General features: G+C 40.4%; 1 protein-coding gene across 4 annotated transcripts; it reads right to left on the reverse strand.

The window, feature by feature from the left end:
* Positions 1–1,097: 1,097 nt before the first annotated feature.
* POGLUT2 (protein O-glucosyltransferase 2) lies at positions 1,098–15,998 on the reverse strand. Of its 4 annotated transcripts, XM_038412413.1 has the most exons (11): positions 15,706–15,841; positions 15,284–15,515; positions 11,042–11,247; positions 9,713–9,918; positions 8,591–8,668; positions 5,957–6,129; positions 4,513–4,750; positions 3,566–3,775; positions 3,014–3,103; positions 2,371–2,475; positions 1,098–1,355 (listed from the first exon to the last, which is right to left on the reverse strand). In XM_038412413.1, the coding sequence occupies exons 2-11, from the start codon at positions 15,463–15,465 to the stop codon at positions 1,338–1,340; spliced, it is 1,506 nt and encodes a 501-aa protein (XP_038268341.1). In that variant the 5' UTR covers positions 15,466–15,515; positions 15,706–15,841; the 3' UTR covers positions 1,098–1,337. The 4 variants fall into 4 exon arrangements, with proteins under 4 accessions (XP_038268341.1, XP_038268332.1, XP_038268351.1 ...); XM_038412404.1 differs by having other exon boundaries at positions 15,284–15,998; XM_038412423.2 differs by lacking the exon at positions 15,284–15,515 and having other exon boundaries at positions 15,706–15,894.
* Positions 15,999–17,652: the final 1,654 nt, after the last annotated feature.

A 17,652-nucleotide genomic window follows, 5' to 3' on the forward strand; every position in this document is an offset into this window, starting at 1 on the left:
CTATCAATTGCTGGGCAGTTCAGGTCTCCCTCCCCCCACTGCCATGTGCTGCTCCTGCCCTCTGCCTTGGAGCTGCTCCTAGGAGCCTCCTGCTTGCTGTTCAGGGGTTGGGGGGGGAAGAGGGGTGCTGATGTCAGGGTGTCCCCCTCCTCCTGCTCCCCATCTCCACAGAGCGGGGTGTGGGGGGACAGGACAGGGCTCAGGACCGAGGGAGCTTGCTGGAAGCAGTTGTCTCAACTTGATGATCTACTTAAAAAGGCAGTGTACTTAGAGTGGGGTCAGTGTAAAGGGGAAATGCGCGCCTCTCTCTCTCTCTCTCTCTTTCTCACACACGGGATGTGTGTGTGTCTCTCTCTTTCTCACACACACACACACACACACACTGTGTGTGTCTGTCTCACAAACACATGAACCCCCTCTGGCATTTTGGAAAGTGGAGTGTGCACTTCAGTGAGATAGCATGGGTTCATCATCACGTTCAGTTTCCGCAGGGAATGTTTGCAGCCACTGCCATGCATCTATTGTGTCTCCTCCCTCCATTCATGCTGCCTTGTAGACTGTGAGGCTACATTAATAACAATGTGTTAACTCTTGAGGGCTCAGCCGAGTGCTAGTTCATCATTTAGCAGCAAGGCATTCCCTGGGAAATATCCCACCCTGTTCCACCCTGTGACTCCCCACCTCAACCAAGCTACACAATCATCATTGCTGTGTACAGTATTAAATTGTTTTTTTAAAACTTATACTGTGTATATGTATATAAATAATTTAGAGAGAGAGAGAGAGAGAGATTAGAGAGAGTCTTTTGTCTGTAGACAGGATATCATTCTCTTTTTAGAGTATAGGCTCTGTGCAAAGAGGAATGAAAGTGTGGCTAAGCAGTCCGGAAAGAGGATCCCTTGGAGCAGTCACACTCTGGAGGTTTGAACTGAATTTTGTTACTTTAAGGTCTTTTTGTTGTTATTTAAATCCAAACTCCAGGAAAAGTTTGTTTAGACTTAACTTACTGTGTGGATTGAGTCCCTAAAGCCATTTGTGGAAGGTGCCTGCTCACCATCCCTTTGCAGAATCAGGTCTTAGAATAGTAACAACATCACTTTTTGAAATGAAGGTGACTTTATTAAAAAAAATTGTTTTTATTAAAAAAAAAATTTCAAAACAGCAAGTACTACTGATACTGATGATAAAAGGGAAAATAGGTATTCCTCATTCAGACTATTGCACACTGTTTTCTATTGTCCATTGAAATTGTTAATAAAATAATTTTCCTTTTATTTTCTTTTAACGGGATTCTGAAAATAGGTAAACATTCCTAAAAGTGACTTTATTTCTTCCTGTTAGAGTTCATCTTTGGCCTGTAATTAAGAAGGAAAAATATTAACAGCTGCAGTTTTAACAGTCAGTATAGTCTTTTATTTCTTGCTTTAATTCAATGATCCTTTCCCTTTCTAAAGAGACAGAAAGGAACAGTTCCTCTTTGGCCACTGTTTCAGCCCACAGCTGCAGCTTCACCATGTCCTTTATTAGCCACTGTATCAAGGTAAGTGCAGGTTGGTTTGTTTCCTCCCTCTGCCCTGGCTTTATTTGTGGCTGACAGACACTCTTTGAAGTATGCAGGAGGTAGGGCGGAGTGGGAGGGGGGGTCCTGAATGTCTGCTGTGTCCTCAAACCTCCACTCACAACAGGATCTATGCGATACGGAATTCCTTGTCTGTGCTAGCCACAGCTGGTGGGTATGACTTAATGAATTGGGATATGCCCCCAAACAACTTACTATAAATGAGCTATTAATTTTAGAGCCTTTTAGTTACTCTTACAAATATTTATTTAATTTTGAAAACACGTGACCACTGAGGCAATCCATTTTCAAGGAAATTATTCTCACTGCCAGGACTCTTATTTATTCTACAAGAATTATAAAAACAGTCTTTCAGTGGTTGGTTATCAGCAGTTTTGCAAACTAGTAAATTTAAAGTAATATTACAAAAATCCAGAAAGATTAAATGAAAAATGGAAACCTTGACATTTCTGGCTCTTTTGACTTTCACAGACAAAATTATTGCCTTTCTGAAACTGTTCTGTTCTATTACTGTTAGCTATCTGACAGTGTTGCCCCAGTGATTTCACAGGAGTTAGCTCTCAGTTAACTCTGTTTTTCAGCAGCAGTTTTCAGCTGTTTAGTTGGTGCAAATACACAATTTTAAAAATAAAAAATAAAAATATAGACCACCTACAAGCCCATTAGTCATCAGAATTTGAATGAAACTCATCTGAGCCCTGATGATGTTGGGTGCTAGGCACATTCAATTAAATAGGAATTGAGGAAATTCAGCATCTTGCAGAATCAGACCTTTATTGTACAGACCATACCTTCTTTCTGTGGCAAGTACATGGAAACAGGTCATCGTCAGGCTGCTCTACCTTCTCCATGCCATCTCTGATTTTTGGCTCACTCACTTGTGAATTGGCGTATTCCTAATTCAAAAAAGAGGAAGGTATTCTTACTTTATTAACTGCCTGTATATCTCACAGCTCAGATCAATAATTTGTAAGAGCTGTGTGGCCAAAGAATCTCCCATTGCTCTCAGAAAAGCCTACCATATCACAGAGAAGGTAAGCGGATACTTAACTGCTGTCAGAGATTCCAGGTGGTGCCTCACTGAAGTGTCAAAACCTCAGTGCTAATGCACAGACATTTTCAGCTGTGGCTGGGGATAGGGGAATGAGACTACGCTCTTAGATCATTGCTGAGTGCTAGTGTGAGGAACATGGGAACATTTTCTTGTAGATTAGATTGAGATTTATGAGAGCTGGAATGCCTCTCTCAAACTGCCACTCTAACATTAAAGGAATCTTTTAGCGCATAAACTTCACACAATGTCCACAATCTACTTAATGTTTTCCATTGTTATTCTTTGCTTTGTGACTTCATCTCTGGACTGGCTGATTTCCAGTGTCTGTATATTCCTAACGCTTTCTACATAACTTTTTTCTAGTAGTCTGATATACTGACCTGGAAAAGTTTGAAATAATAACAGAATACATGATCTCCCATGAGGTTATTTCTTGCAAATTCTTGCCCTGATTTTGCAATATTCCTTGCCTGTCAAAGAAAAGGAAAATCCTGACATAGGAACATTTCTGGAGATGGTAGTAGTGATTCTGAAATGTAACACAATATGTACAGTTTTAGTAATTAACCTTCCAATTTTGTAGACAAGTGTCTAGGTACCACCATGGTGATTGCTCCATAAAATAATAAATAAACCTTTATTACTGATGACATGCAAGGGAGATTGAAAATTGACATATTCTTAACTTTGAAAGAAAGGTGTTCTTACTCCGTAAATACATCTTTAATTTCTCAAAAACTCAAATTAATTTTCAAATTAAGGGCTGTAGAAGAATACACAAGCTAAATATGTTTCGCTTCCCCATTGGTATAATATGCGACACTCATTCTTAAGACCTGCTAAAGTTTTGTTTGTTTTTAAACAAATTAACTTGTATTCACCTACTTTTAGTTTGTCAGGAAATGTTTCTAAGTGTTTTAATATAGACTTACCTCTTCATCATGATCTTTTGCCCACTGTAGCTTCTCCAGTAGGTCACTCAGGTCATTTTTAAATGGAATGTAGTGTTTCCAGGGCTGCAGCTCATTATAAAAATGTTCATAGTAGAAGGAGTCTTGCTTCAGTACTACACTGTTTCCTGCTAACAGGTAAGGCAATCTGTATGCAGCCACTGTGCCGTCAATATTAATTTGATATTTATACTGCAAAAACATACAATTTATATATATATAATTGATTAATAAACATTTTAAAAACACTTAGCAGGGATTGGTTTTGTGGTGTTTTTTTTATTCTGAGAATATTAAATGCAGGGGGCTTGCTCATTTTAAGACATGCAGATTATATCAGACACGAATTGCATTATAAATAATCTTTATTATTAATAAGCAGATAAGATTAGTTCCACTGGCTAAATATATTGTATTGGGAGGAGCTATGATCACCAGTCAGGACAGAAGAATAATAAAATGGAATCTAGAGATTAGACTGGACAGAAAGTTCCTATAAAACCTCAAAATCTAAGGGTACATTTTCACTACCCACCAGATCGGCAGGTAGTGATTGATCTATTGGGGATCGATTTATTGTGTCTCGTCTAGATGCGATAAATCGATCCCTGAATCGATGCATGTACTCCACCTCGGCAGGAGGAGTAAGGGGAGTCGACAGGTGAGCCGCCGCGGTTGACTCGCCACCATGAGGACAGCCAGGTAAGTCGAACTAAGAATAGCGTAGCTGAAGTTGCGTATCTTCGTTTGAACCACCACCACCCCCAGTGTAGCCCAGGCCTAAGTCAAATCTGATAATCATAAACAGGTTATGTCTGAAAAGTTAAGTACTTTAATATATATGTATAATATGGTAGGCAGGAGGAGGAAGATTCTCAAACACTGGTGAGTTAAGTCTGCAAGAAGAATAATAGCAGTTGATGTCCTACCTTGAAAAAATCAAAAAATGAAATATGCTTCACAATGGGACCATAGAGGCTTTCATCATGTTTAAAAAAGAAAAAGTTTGTAAAAGCAGCATCTATGATATCTGGATATTTTCTACTGAGTTTTACAAGTTCAAGCCTCTCTTTGCGGCTGTCACGTCCCCTCCAAACTGCTGTAGTATTCTTGTCTTCCCAGGGTGGCCCAGTGTTGGCCTGGACAGACATCATGTCCAAGCTGACTCTAGATGTCAGGAGGGAATAAGTGATTTCAGAAAAGAGGACTCTTGAAGTTTTCATGCACCAATCTTTTAAAATATTATTGTAATACAATTCTGGACCCGGTTCTCCCTCAGCAGTTATACACCACATTTCCTTTGATTTCAATGGTGTTATTCAAAAAAGTTTACAATCTAAGAAGACAGATGACATACAAAGGCAGGGATACAATCAAATAAATGTTTGTAAACTTTTTATGATTGTAATAGATAAAATAAGTGCCAACAAACCCCATCTGACTCTCAAGCCACCGTTCATTAGTTGATATTTTACAGGCATTATGCCACAGGGGGTCTTGAGGAGAGATTTGAAGGGGAAGACAATAGTGGCTTTGTGGGTCAGTGCAGAGAAGCATGCTATGTGCTACAGACAGTATGGAAGGTATGGAGATGGCTGTGGAAGAGGCTGACAAAGGGTGTATGAAGGTGCTATCTTTGCCAGAATGAAGGAGACAGCAAGAAGGTGCTGCAGTAAGAGATCAGAGTGCACAAATAAAGAGGGACAGACCTGTGAAGGGTCTTGATAAGGACAAGAAGGGTGAACTGAATGCAGTGAAATAGGGTGAGCCAGGGGAAGGATTCAAATGGATTCAGAGTCATGGACAAGAAAGATCATCTTAAAAACTGATTTTGTATGGTTCTGAAGAGGCAACATAGCTGTTAGGGAGGCCTGAGAAGAGGACCTTACGGTAATCAAGATGGGAGATGAAGGCCTACGTGAGAGTTTTGGCTATACGTATTTTAAAAGAAGAAGGAGGTATCTTAGAAATGTTATGGAGAGAGAAGCAGCAAGATCTGGAGAAAGCCTGAATATGCAAAGAAGAGTGGAAGACGATCTTTCCCATGATATCATCCTGAGTGGTGGGGAGACTGATAGAGGTGTCATCAGTGATAAAATAGATTTTTTTAGTGTTTTTGATTGGACTACATATGGTCTCTGGTTTCTGAAATAGGACATTGCAGGAATACAATTATGTAAAGGATAAAATAGCTAAACTTAGATATTCAGTATACCTTATCTGGCCTAAAATGGTGTTTCAGTGTCAACATAGAAATTAATTTGAATAAATACATAGTACAACAATTATTGAAGTATTGGTAATGTAAGAGCCTATTGGAATACCATCCAATTCATATTTAGTGCTTTGTGAAAAATTTACATAATTTCTTACCGGCCCATAGTTTCTAAGACTGAGTCCGTCAAATCATAGGTTGGCATCACAATGTCTTTCGATTCTGTGGATCCACACCATGAGAAGATGGGATGAAGGTTCTGAGTAGATTTTTTTTTCTCTAAAGGCCAATCCCCTAAATTAACAAAAAACTCTACGTCTGGCATTTTCACCTAAAAGAAGACAAATGATAGTGTTGATGTTAGTGTGTATTGTATGTGTTAATATATAGGAATATTCTTTTTTTTTCTTGATCAATATGGTATCTGAAATTAGGTACCATAAGAGAAGTCTACTGGAAAAGTTAGGTTCAGGGCCATAATATATTAAAAAACTATAACAACTGCTCATCACACTTCAGGAATGCTGTTCACAGAAATCCATGTTTTAAATATATTATCAGGTCAGAAAACAAAGCAGCATTATAACAAACTAGTTTTCAAAAGGAATCTCACAAAAGCTACTCTTCTAAATATAACGAAGCATCATCCTCTCTCCTTGTTCATGATACTCAGGTCTTTGTATATATTCCAAAACCAAAAAAACTCCATTTCAAAAGCTATTAAGGTTGCAAAGTGACAGCAGTGTAGTTGTACCATGCCATTTACAAAATCTTAGCTAGAGGGAAATTAATACTTAAGGACACAATTCATTTTACACTGTCTACATAATAAAACCACATTAGCCTTTTTAAATAAAAGATATACCTATTCCATCACTGTACTATAATGTTAATTCTGGCTAAAAACTACTGTTCTTTCATCAATTATCTCAAATATAAACAAAATATCTTCTAAAATGGATAACAATTGTCTACAATACACATTAATTACCCATATTGACCAAGTCCCCACATATACATAATATGCAATTATAAGCACATTACTGCCTCTCCATAACATGTGCATATGTAAAACTTTTCTTGAATACTTTATTGTTCAGACCAGCAAGGTAATTAATTTCATTGTGGCTCATCCACATTGCAACATGTCTTGATTCCTCTGCTGTCCAAGCATTAGAAACATTAGGTTTCTGACTCAACTTACGTTCAGAGACAAAAATAGAAACTAATCCTCTCCCAGATATCAAGTAGGGTTTATATGCCCTCTCATTTGGCTGAGGAAGGACATCAAAGTTTATTTGCTCTAACTTGATGACACAGGGAAACCTTTAGCAAGAATTCCCTGTTAAGAACAGGCAGAAAGACATGGAAGTTCTAGAGATAGAGAAACAAAGGACCAGTTCTTATTTTCAGTTTACATATAGACACATAGGGTTCTATCTGACCCTCATAAAACAAAGGGAATCTTCTCTTCACAGAGAACCTGGAAAGGCTGTAATCTTTAGGAATAATCTTTATGAACACAATGCCATCTACTGGTTGTATTCGATAACTGTAATGGACAAGCTATAAACTAGATATGATCAGCGTTTACATTTTCAGACCATAGTAATTTGGGGGCTAATTTTCTCCTTGAACACAATAGATTTTTTTGTTCTTCAATCATATTAGCCAATAGAAAAGTTGAAAAGAACTGAACAGGGATGAAACAAATAGGATGCTCTAGAAATTTAATTTTGAGTATAGTTGGGGGACATCTTCCCCAGCCTCTCTTTGTCTCTGGCCTCTTTCCACAGTGTATAGAATTTAACAGAAAATTATATGAATTCCCTGAGGCTTGTTTACATCATCCTACAAAATGTATTAGCACTGATATAAATCTCTGTTAAATCCTATAGGATGGTTCACAAAGCCTATGGACAATTGTTTTCTATTAAATCCTATATAGGCCTTTGTCATAAGCTGCCTAATTGATATCTGAGAGACAAGGTCGGTGAAGTGATAGCTTCTGCTCGTGAGAGAGACAAGCTTTCAAGCTTACACAGGTCTAGGAAATGTACACAGTGTCACAGCTAAAAAGAAGGTGGAAGCAATCGTTTAGCATAAGTAGTTAGCATGTATTGTAAGAGACCGTTCAAGGTGAAGTGGCATCTTAACATCTCTGCAGTCATAGGACAAAAAAGGGGGTCTACCAGATTACAGATTGTTGTAATAAGTCATAAATCCAGTGTATTTATTAACTTCATGGTTTTCAATGTCTAGCAAACTTAATTTAAGCTCCCAGGCTCGTCTTTTGAAGGTGTTGTGCAGGTTTTCTTTGAGGATGAGGACTGAGAAGTCAGATATGGAGTGACCTTTCTGTGAAAAGTGTTCACCCACAGGTTGATCCAAGGAGAGAGTCCAGAATACATACCTTAACACACTCTGTGTAAGCTCGAAAGCTTGTTTCTTTCACCAACAGAAGTTGGTCCAATAAAAGATATTACCTCCCACACCTTGTCTTTCTAATGTTCTGGGACCAGCACAGCTAAAACAACATTGCAGATAATTAACATTTATAAGTTACATTCTACAAACTAATCAAAGAGCATACCAGAACATCCAACTTCATTAGGAACAATCTTGCTAGCTTATTACTTATTAATGTGAAAGTAATAAAAAAGAGAGAACAAGAATAGTGGTGTTTTCTTTATTGTTGCGGAGGCATCAACAAAACTGTAATAAAGATTTCAGGGAAAATTTTGATATTTAAACACTAACATATACAATATATAAGACTAATATATACTCACTTTTCTAGTCAAAGAAAGTAGTATAGCATCCATGAAAATCCTGAAGCCTACATGCTCACCATGAGTCCTTATATAAACCTAAACATAATCCAAAAGTTATTTCATTAGTGTTTTTGCTTGGGAAAAAATACATTATTGGAGCTTTCCTGTTTCACAGTAAACAATCAGACAAATTGTGTGGCTTCACCTTTACATGACTTCAAATCATTTTGGGAAGCCTTGGAATGTCCTACCTCTCTGACAAAGCAAAAAAAGGGGCACACATTTTTTGTCCTTTGGAGTCACCTTTAAAATGATCCCCGGTAAACAGAACTTATCACTTTCAAGCCTGACTCTACTGCACTCCTTTACCGGATTATGTTCATGGCATAAAGAAAAGCTCGACAAAAACATAAAATATTCTCTCTGGAAGGTTGTGATGTAACATTACTTTATTTCTAGGAATCCAAAACTTTAACACGCACAAGAACCAAAAACAGAGCGAAAGAAGGCAGGCTGCACAACTAGAGAGGCACTACTCACCCTACCTTGTACAAGGTTGGTTCTTTGACTGACTGCACAAGATTGTATACTTCTCTATAAAGCCCCCTAATGTGCAAGCAGGAATAGTAAACGCCTTACATTTAAACTGCTAGCTTGTAATTTTAACACAGTTCCAATACACCACCAGCAGCTCTTCTGAAATTAGTAGAGTTTTGTTAGCTAGAGTTGAGGATTCTTAGACCACTGCACCATACAAAATTGATTAGTATTCAAAACTCTTGTGGACAGGAAACTAAACTGGGAGTCAGGACATTTGGGTCTACTCCTAATTCTACTATTGATCTGCTGTGTGACTGTTGGCAAAGTAATTTGCCTTTCTGTGTTTCTACTGTCCTATCTGTAATATGGACATAAAACACCTTACAAAGGAAGGTAAGTATCATTGATTTTTACAGATGAAAAACACTATATAAGAGTTAAATATTATATTTGAGGGTTAATGAAGCAAACAATAGAGGTATGAGAAGTTCTCAAAGAAAAGGTCAAAAGAATCCTTTATAATGGAAAGTGTTAACCAACCTAAATATATGACTAGCTAGAAGCCTCCTTTTAATACTTCAGCTAAATCACATACTGTACCTTGTTATCTTTTATGGTATAGTGACACAAGCTCTGTCTTTGTCCAAACCTTTGTGGAATTTCCTTTGCAATCTTATCTGGATCAACAGTGGGAAAATGTGCTAGGTCTCTCTGAATCTGTAGAATGGCTTGAGGGCAGCTCATATCTTCCAGCCATGCAGTGCTGTCTTCGCGAGGGCAGTCACAATTCTCATGGTAAACAGGGCCTGTTGTATACACCACAAATTTTTAGATTATTTTAATGTGCAACCCAGTCAAGAATTCAGAATTTAGTTACCCTGGACTTTGAGACAAATTCAGAGGTGAATCAGTAGTGTGGAACTGCATAACTTTTCTGGTACAATGTAGCTATCCTAGAATAACTGCCCCATATGGATACTCTGTTCCAGAATAAAAGAACCTATCTCCTGCCTAAGGCCCAGAGTGAGCCTCAAACTAGGGGAAGATAGGCATTTGCCTGCCCGTCTTGCCCGATGTGGGCAGAAGAGGTGGCAGGTGCCTGTTCAAATACCTTGTCTTTATCAGGCTGACAGGGGACTTGAAATAGTGGTATCTCATATCCCAGTTGAATACCCTGCTTATTGGGCTAATGGTTAAAAGGAGGGCTTGGTCCTCCTAATTGTCATTTTGTGTGGAGTTAGGCATGCTCAGAGGCTGCCTACCAGATTGGCCGCTGCAGGTAAGTTACATATTGTCTTTCCCAATCCATGGATCACTCTGGGCCCTAGGTGGGAGATAGATGTCTGGATGCCTTGAGTGAGGCAGCAGTGTACATGCTCAGAGGCAGAAATATAGGCACCTAGGGAATTTTTACACAAAAGCTTAGGTGCTGAAGGTATGTCTATACAGGGATAAAAAAAAACATGGCTGGCTGGGGCAGCTGACTTGGGCTCATGGAACTCAGGCTCTGGAACTGAAAAATCGCTCTGTAGACATTTGGGCTTGGGCTAGAGCCTCAGGTCTGGGACCCTCCACCCTTTCAGGGTCCCAGAGCTTGGGCTCCAGCCCAAGCCTGAATGTCTACACAGCGATTTTTCAGCCCTAGAATCTGAGCCCCATGAACCCAAGTCAGCTGATCTGGGCTAGCTATGGCCATGCTGCAGGCTTTTATGTCTGTGTAGACATAACCTGAGTGAGTTTAGGCATCTTCAGGGTTCAGGGGAAGCTGAGTGGGGATTATGGATTGCAGTAGAATCTAAAACTGTGAACCCGAGCCTCAGCAAGTTGAAGGATCAGGCCCTAGTACTGTAAAGCATTTTGGGCTACAGTTTGTATGAAAAAAAACCCACTATGTAAAATAAAGTTGTATCATGTCATTCTTCTTTGTACCTTTTAAAATATATGGAGACTTGGCAACATGTTTATCTTTGACTTTGATTTCTATCTTCAGGTTTTTGTAGCTTGCATACATTCTGTACCTCACAATGAAGGAGCCATCTTTTCTGTCTAATATCTGCACTCCTATCCGAGTGAACTGCTCATCAGGAGCAGTGATCTTCACCTGGAATGCATTTGCTCCTGGAGAGAAAGTAAACCTACACAGGGAACAAGTACAGTCGTGATTAAGAAGTGACTATGTAACAGTTTTCTTAGGGTCTGATGAAATGCCAGTTAAAGTCAATGGAAAGAATGCCATTGACTTTAGTGAGAGCTAGATTTTCCAAAGACTTCAGCTCCAATTTAGACACCTAAATAAGGCCTGGGTTTCAAAAGTGCTTAATAGCTAGCAGCTCCCACTGTTACACCAATGGGCAGATTTCAATAGACCTTAGCATCCAATGTACTGAGCTCTTATGAAAATCTGTCTTCTTATTTTGGTGCCTAAATGAGAACCAAGCAGTTTTGAAAATCTGGCCCTGAGTGTGAGGTCTGAGCCCTTCTGAAAATTTAGACCATAGTGACTCAACAGACTATTGAGACATGCTGCCCCTACAAGTAAACTAGTTCAAAGCCAAGTACCTCCTTGCCAGTGAAGTTTCTGCAGATATGAGCTTGTGAGGTGAATGAGCTCTTCTGCTTCAGCATTTCTCTCCCTTCTGGTATTAATAAATGAATAGCAATCCTCCCATTCCAGGGTCTTAAAGTGCTTCCACCTACCTGGGAAATACTACTACTTCTGGGGGGAGAAGGGGGAAGTGCAGGAAGGTGACTCTCTCAACATCACATGGAGAGCCAGGGGCAAGAATGGAATCCACCATTCCTAGCAATCCATCCTATGTATTAACCATAAGACTATCTTTGCAGAAGTTCCTTTTCCTCTCTCTTTCCTTCACCTCTCTCTCTCCCTACCACTGGGCCCTTTCTCTCCCACATCCCCTTTTCCATTGATCCTCTTCCTGTATGGTCAAGTCTCCCTCTCACTCTTTCCTCTCCTTTAATTTCTTTCTAACCCCACTGATCCTGTTTACCTCACAAAAAAGCAGCAGTGCTGGCCGGAGAAGAGCCGGAGCAGGGGCAGCACGCAGCTGTGCAGGGCACCAGGAAATTCAGTGCCCCAAATTTCCTTGTGGCCTACGCAGCTGCATACTTTGCATATGGGTAAGGACGGCCCTGGATAGAGGAAACAACCCCACCTTTTCATGGAATATTTTGTTGAAAACGCCACAAGCAGCAAGTCGTGGGTTTCCTGTTCTCTGCTGGGTTTTTCCTATTTAGAGATGATCTGGTTCACTAATTTCTATCTTTGAATTATGCTTTAGGATGTCTCAAAATGTTACTAGGTTTGTTTAATGTTCTATACAGTATTTAATAAGCAATTATTTTAAATGGATTCACAGATCTGATATCTACATGTTTGTGGGGATTACTGATTTGTGTGACAATGGAAAGAAACAGGAAAATCTAGAGGTCACACCATAACTGAATCTGACCAGTTTCTTATATATTAGGTTTGACAAGGGAGAATTAGCTGTAACTTGTTTGCTGGGCCAAGATGCTTCTATTTTTTCTGTAACCCATTTTTCATTTTCTTTCCCCATCTCACATCCTGTATGATGCCTGTGAACCTTGAGATGAATGGCAAATTTTATATTAGGGCAATGGAGCAGGAGTTTTTGAAAAGATCGTCATACGTTTTTTAAACGTATATTCTTTTTTCTTACTGTGGATAATATCCCAAAGGAAGCTTAAAAATAAAATCTCTGGGCCTAATTCACTTCTGGTGGATAGGGAGTGCAATTCAAATGATGTCTATGGCATCACAGCTTTATGTGCCAGCAGGCATTCTTGAATCTTTACTGAATATTTTTCCTTCATGTATTGTGATACTGTCACGGCTAACCTGGTGGCTGAACTTTGTGACTTTGTCCTGACCCATAACTATTTCACATTTGGTGACAATGTATACCTTCAAATCAGCGGCACTGCGATGGGTACCCGCATGGCCCCACAGTATGCCAACATTTTTATGGCTGACTTAGAACAACGCTTCCTCAGCTCTCGTCCCCTAATGCCCCTACTCTACTTGCGCTACATTGATGACATCTTCATCATCTGGACCCATGGAAAAGAAGCTCTTGAGGAATTCCACCATGATTTCAACAATTTCCATCCCACCATCAACCTCAGCCTGGACCAGTCCACACAAGAGATCCACTTCCTGGACACTACGGTGCTAATAAGCGATGGTCACATAAACACCACCCTATATCGGAAACCTACTGACCGCTATTCCTACCTACATGCCTCTAGCTTTCATCCAGATCATACCACTCGATCCATTGTCTACAGCCAAGCGCTACGATATAACCGCATTTGCTCCAACCCCTCAGACAGAGACAAACACCTACAAGATCTCTATCATGCATTCCTACAACTACAATACCCACCTGCTGAAGTGAAGAAACAGATTGACAGAGCCAGAAGAGTACCCAGAAGTCACCTACTACAGGACAGGCCCAACAAAGAAAACAACAGAACGCCACTAGCCATCACCTTCAGCCCCCAACTAAAACCTCTCCAACACATCATCAAGGACCTACAACCTATCCTGAAGGACGAGCCATCACTCTCACAGATCTTGGGAGACAGACCAGTCCTTGCTTACAGACAGCCCCCCAATCTGAAGCAAATACTCACCAGCAACCACACACCACACAACAGAACCACTAACCCAGGAACCTATCCTTGCAACAAAGCCCGTTGCCAACTCTGTCCACATATCTATTCAGGGGATACCATCATAGGGCCTAATCACATCAGCCACACTATCAGAGGCTCGTTCACCTGCGCATCTACCAATATGATATATGCCATCATGTGCCAGCAATGCCCCTCTGCCATGTACATTGGCCAAACTGGACAGTCTCTACGTAAAAAAATGAATGGACACAAATCAGACGTCAAGAATTATAACATTCAAAAACCAGTTGGAGAACACTTCAATCTCTCTGGTCACTCGATCACAGACCTAAGAGTGGCTATACTTCAACAAAAAAGCTTCAAAAACAGACTCCAACGAGAGACTGCTGAATTGGAATTAATTTGCAAACTGGATACAATTAACTTAGGCTTGAATAGAGACTGGGAATGGATGAGTCATTACAGAAAGTAAAACTATTTCCCCATGGTATTTCTTCCCCCCACCTCACCCCCCACTGTTCCTCTGATATTCTTGTTAACTGCTGGAATTAGCCTACCTTGCTTGTCACCATGAAAGGTTTTCCTCCTTTCCCCCCCCTGCTGCTGGTGATGGCTTATCTTAAGTGATCACTCTCCTTACAGTGTGTATGATAAACCCATTGTTTCATGTTCTCTGTGTGTGTGTATATAAATCTCTCCTCTGTTTTTTCCACCAAATGCATCCGATGAAGTGAGCTGTAGCTCACGAAAGCTTATGCTCTAATAAATTTGTTAGTCTCTAAGGTGCCACAAGTACTCCTTTTCTTTTTGCGAATACAGACTAACACGGCTGCTAATCTGAAACCTGTGCAAGTACAGATTTCCAGGAGTAAAGGCGGCTGGAATTCATTTAATTAAAAGAACATTAGAGCATTTTGACACATGACAATTAAACAAAATTTACTAAGAGATATAAGGCATAAAAATGTAAGTCAGATTTGGGGCCTTCAACATGAATATCCTTTTCTGCAAGAAAGGCAAATTAAGTAGTTTTCTTAATTAAATAACAAGAGAGCCAATGTATACAGGCACACCCATGTGACTCTGAAGAGAGAGTTGGGCCAATTCTACTGGTGATGTACAAAACACAATGGAATGTAATATAGATGTGAGGGGTCTGGCTCTGCAGTGTAACTGGAGGAAAAGTTATTTTGTCAAAGAAATCTGGAGGTATGACTTGGACCCAGATCCTCAACACACTTAAGCATGTGTGTAATTTGAGTAAAGTTGCACAATGCTTAAATATTTCCAGGAAAAGGGCCTTGGGAATGCCAACTAGGGAACATAGTCATTTCTAATTTTAAATTCTTGCAGGCATTCAGATGCTGTGGGGATGGGAGCCTCAGGAGTATTTAGACCTATGAAGTAAGAACGTGCCATTTTAAAACTCAGACATCTTTTTGGCCATAAACACAATTTAAAGTTGCTATGATAAGGTGCTGTCATGCTTACCTCTGCCCTTCAGTGTCCAAAGCCTGAACATAAAAATACCGAGCAGGGAGGACAACATCTGCTCTCAGACCAGGTCCCCATATTAAACTGTTCTCCGGACTCAGCTGGTTTCCTCCACCGGATACAGTGAACACAGGAATTGTTCCAAGCGTTAAGTAACAAAGCAGCCCAATGCTAAACATTTACAAGATTTCCTCTTCAGGAAAAAACACGAACAAGAAGACAGGCCAAGCTGCAGGGAAGGGATAGAAAACGTGTCCTAAAGTGTAACTTGTGTCTCAGTTACGGCTGCAATAAGATCTGCTCAGTTACACATCTGCCTTGACTGAGCGTTAGTTTGTTTGTTTCAAAGAAGTCTTGAATATTTCCACTTTCCCCCTAAGCAAACTACAAGGGAGACGCTAGTTAACTGCATTAGTTACCACAGAGTAGACACAATCAGGAGCTGCTGCCGTGTCCCTATTTCTTTGTCTTTGTGTGTATCGATTCTTCTGCCTTTAACCCTGGAGCTGGAACAGCATCTTCGGGTTAACCCTGTCCTCAGTCTCAGCGGGCAAGAAAGGAAAGGGGATTGTTTCATTGGTCCAACAAAACTTCTTCCGAATGAATAATGAGATCGTCTCACTTCCCAGGCTGAGCAGTAATGCTGGGAAATGTAGTCCAGCAACAAGAACCACAGCCGGCTTGCACCTCACCACTCACGCTCATTGCCAGTACGGTTTGGGCGGGGGAGAGGACATTTCAAGCTATTTCCAACAAGAGTGCAGACACGTGCAGCGTACTGCCAGTACAAGTTTAAATGGGACACTGTCGGCTTAAAACTTGCACTTCTGGCGGAAAATGTTGGACCTATTATTGCTGCGAGTAACACACCTGGTTACAAGTGAAAGATTTTTGAAATCAGAGTAGCAGCCGTGTTAGTCTGTATTCGCAAAAAGAAAAGGAGGACCTGTGGCGCCTTAGAGACTAACAAATTTATTTGAGCATAAGCTTTCGTGAGCTTCCGATGAAGTGAGCTGTAGCTCACGAAAGCTTATGCTCAAATAAATTTGTTAGTCTCTAAGGTGCCACAAGTCCTCCTTTTATTTTTGAAATCGACTTTTTCAGTGTGTTTACTTTATGCATTTACCATCATATTGTCTATACATAGCTTCTATTTCCTTTATAGTCCATAGTTAGGCCTAGATCCACTTATACTAGTGCTACAACACCTACATTTAGGTGTCCTGCTGCCTAATAGAATCCACAATCCTGAGTTAGGGATGCACAGGGAGAATTAGTGCCTAAGAATGGGATCTCTAAGGTGCCACAAGTACTCCTTTTCTTTTTACAAAAACTAGCAAAGCTGAGCAGGGAGCCACCCAATCTAGCCAATAGGAAATGCCCAGGAAAGGAGTTTTGCCTACATCCCATCTCCTCAAAGGGGTTTGGTGCCTATCTCTGGTAGGATTCACAGCTGTGAACTCCTTCCTGAAGCTGGGTGCCCAAGCCCTTTCTTGCAAAAAAGGGGTAGTGCTGCTGATATATAAAACTACAGAATTAGCCCCTGTTGTTAGCACCCTCAGCCAGGATTGGGGAGACATAAAGTTCAAATCCTTACTCTGCCTGATGGGAAATAAGGATTTAAACTTGTCTTTCAATAGAGTACCCAGACCACTGGGCTATGGGCATTCTAGGATGGGGCTTTCTCAGTTGCTCCTGTTGAAATTTTTTGACCCAGACTGTGTATAAATAATTAGTATTCATTGGGCCAGAGAAAGTATGCAAATGACTGACTAGCCCTGTGTTTAGGGCACTCACTTTTCAAGTCCCTGCTCTAATGTATATTTTATTAGTTACACGCAGTAGAATAGCTTCAATAGGACTGAGAAAAACTTGGCCTAGAACACCGCATAGCTCAGCAGGCACAGCACTTGTACAAGATGTGGGTTGAACAACATCCGGCATACAAGGCATCTGAATCTGGGTCTCCCATATCCTGGGTAAGTGTTCTAACTCCTAGGCTAAAGGTTATAAGGTGGGAGTGGTACCTTATGTTTTGTGAAGAGCCTGATCTGTTGATCAACCTCTGAGAACACCTACTGGATCAGGCCCCACAGGCCAGACAAATGGGGAATGCCTATTTTGAGGATCCTGCCTGGATTTAGGCATCTTGCTGTCAGGATTAAGTGGCTGTTCGAGTGATGGCTACCAGATTTTTAGGTGCCATAGGGACCTTTATCAGAAACTTAGATGCCTAAGTATTTTAGGCACCTACATGATTAGGGGATAGCCGAGCAAGGTTATTGAAGGTCTAAATATTAGATTTACTCATCTAAAGTGGCAATTAGGTGTCTAAATCCCTTTGGGGCTCCAGCTCATAGGTTCTG

The sequence above is a fragment of the Dermochelys coriacea genome, chromosome 1 (assembly GCF_009764565.3).
Source record: "Dermochelys coriacea isolate rDerCor1 chromosome 1, rDerCor1.pri.v4, whole genome shotgun sequence".
NCBI lineage: Eukaryota > Metazoa > Chordata > Testudines > Dermochelyidae > Dermochelys > Dermochelys coriacea.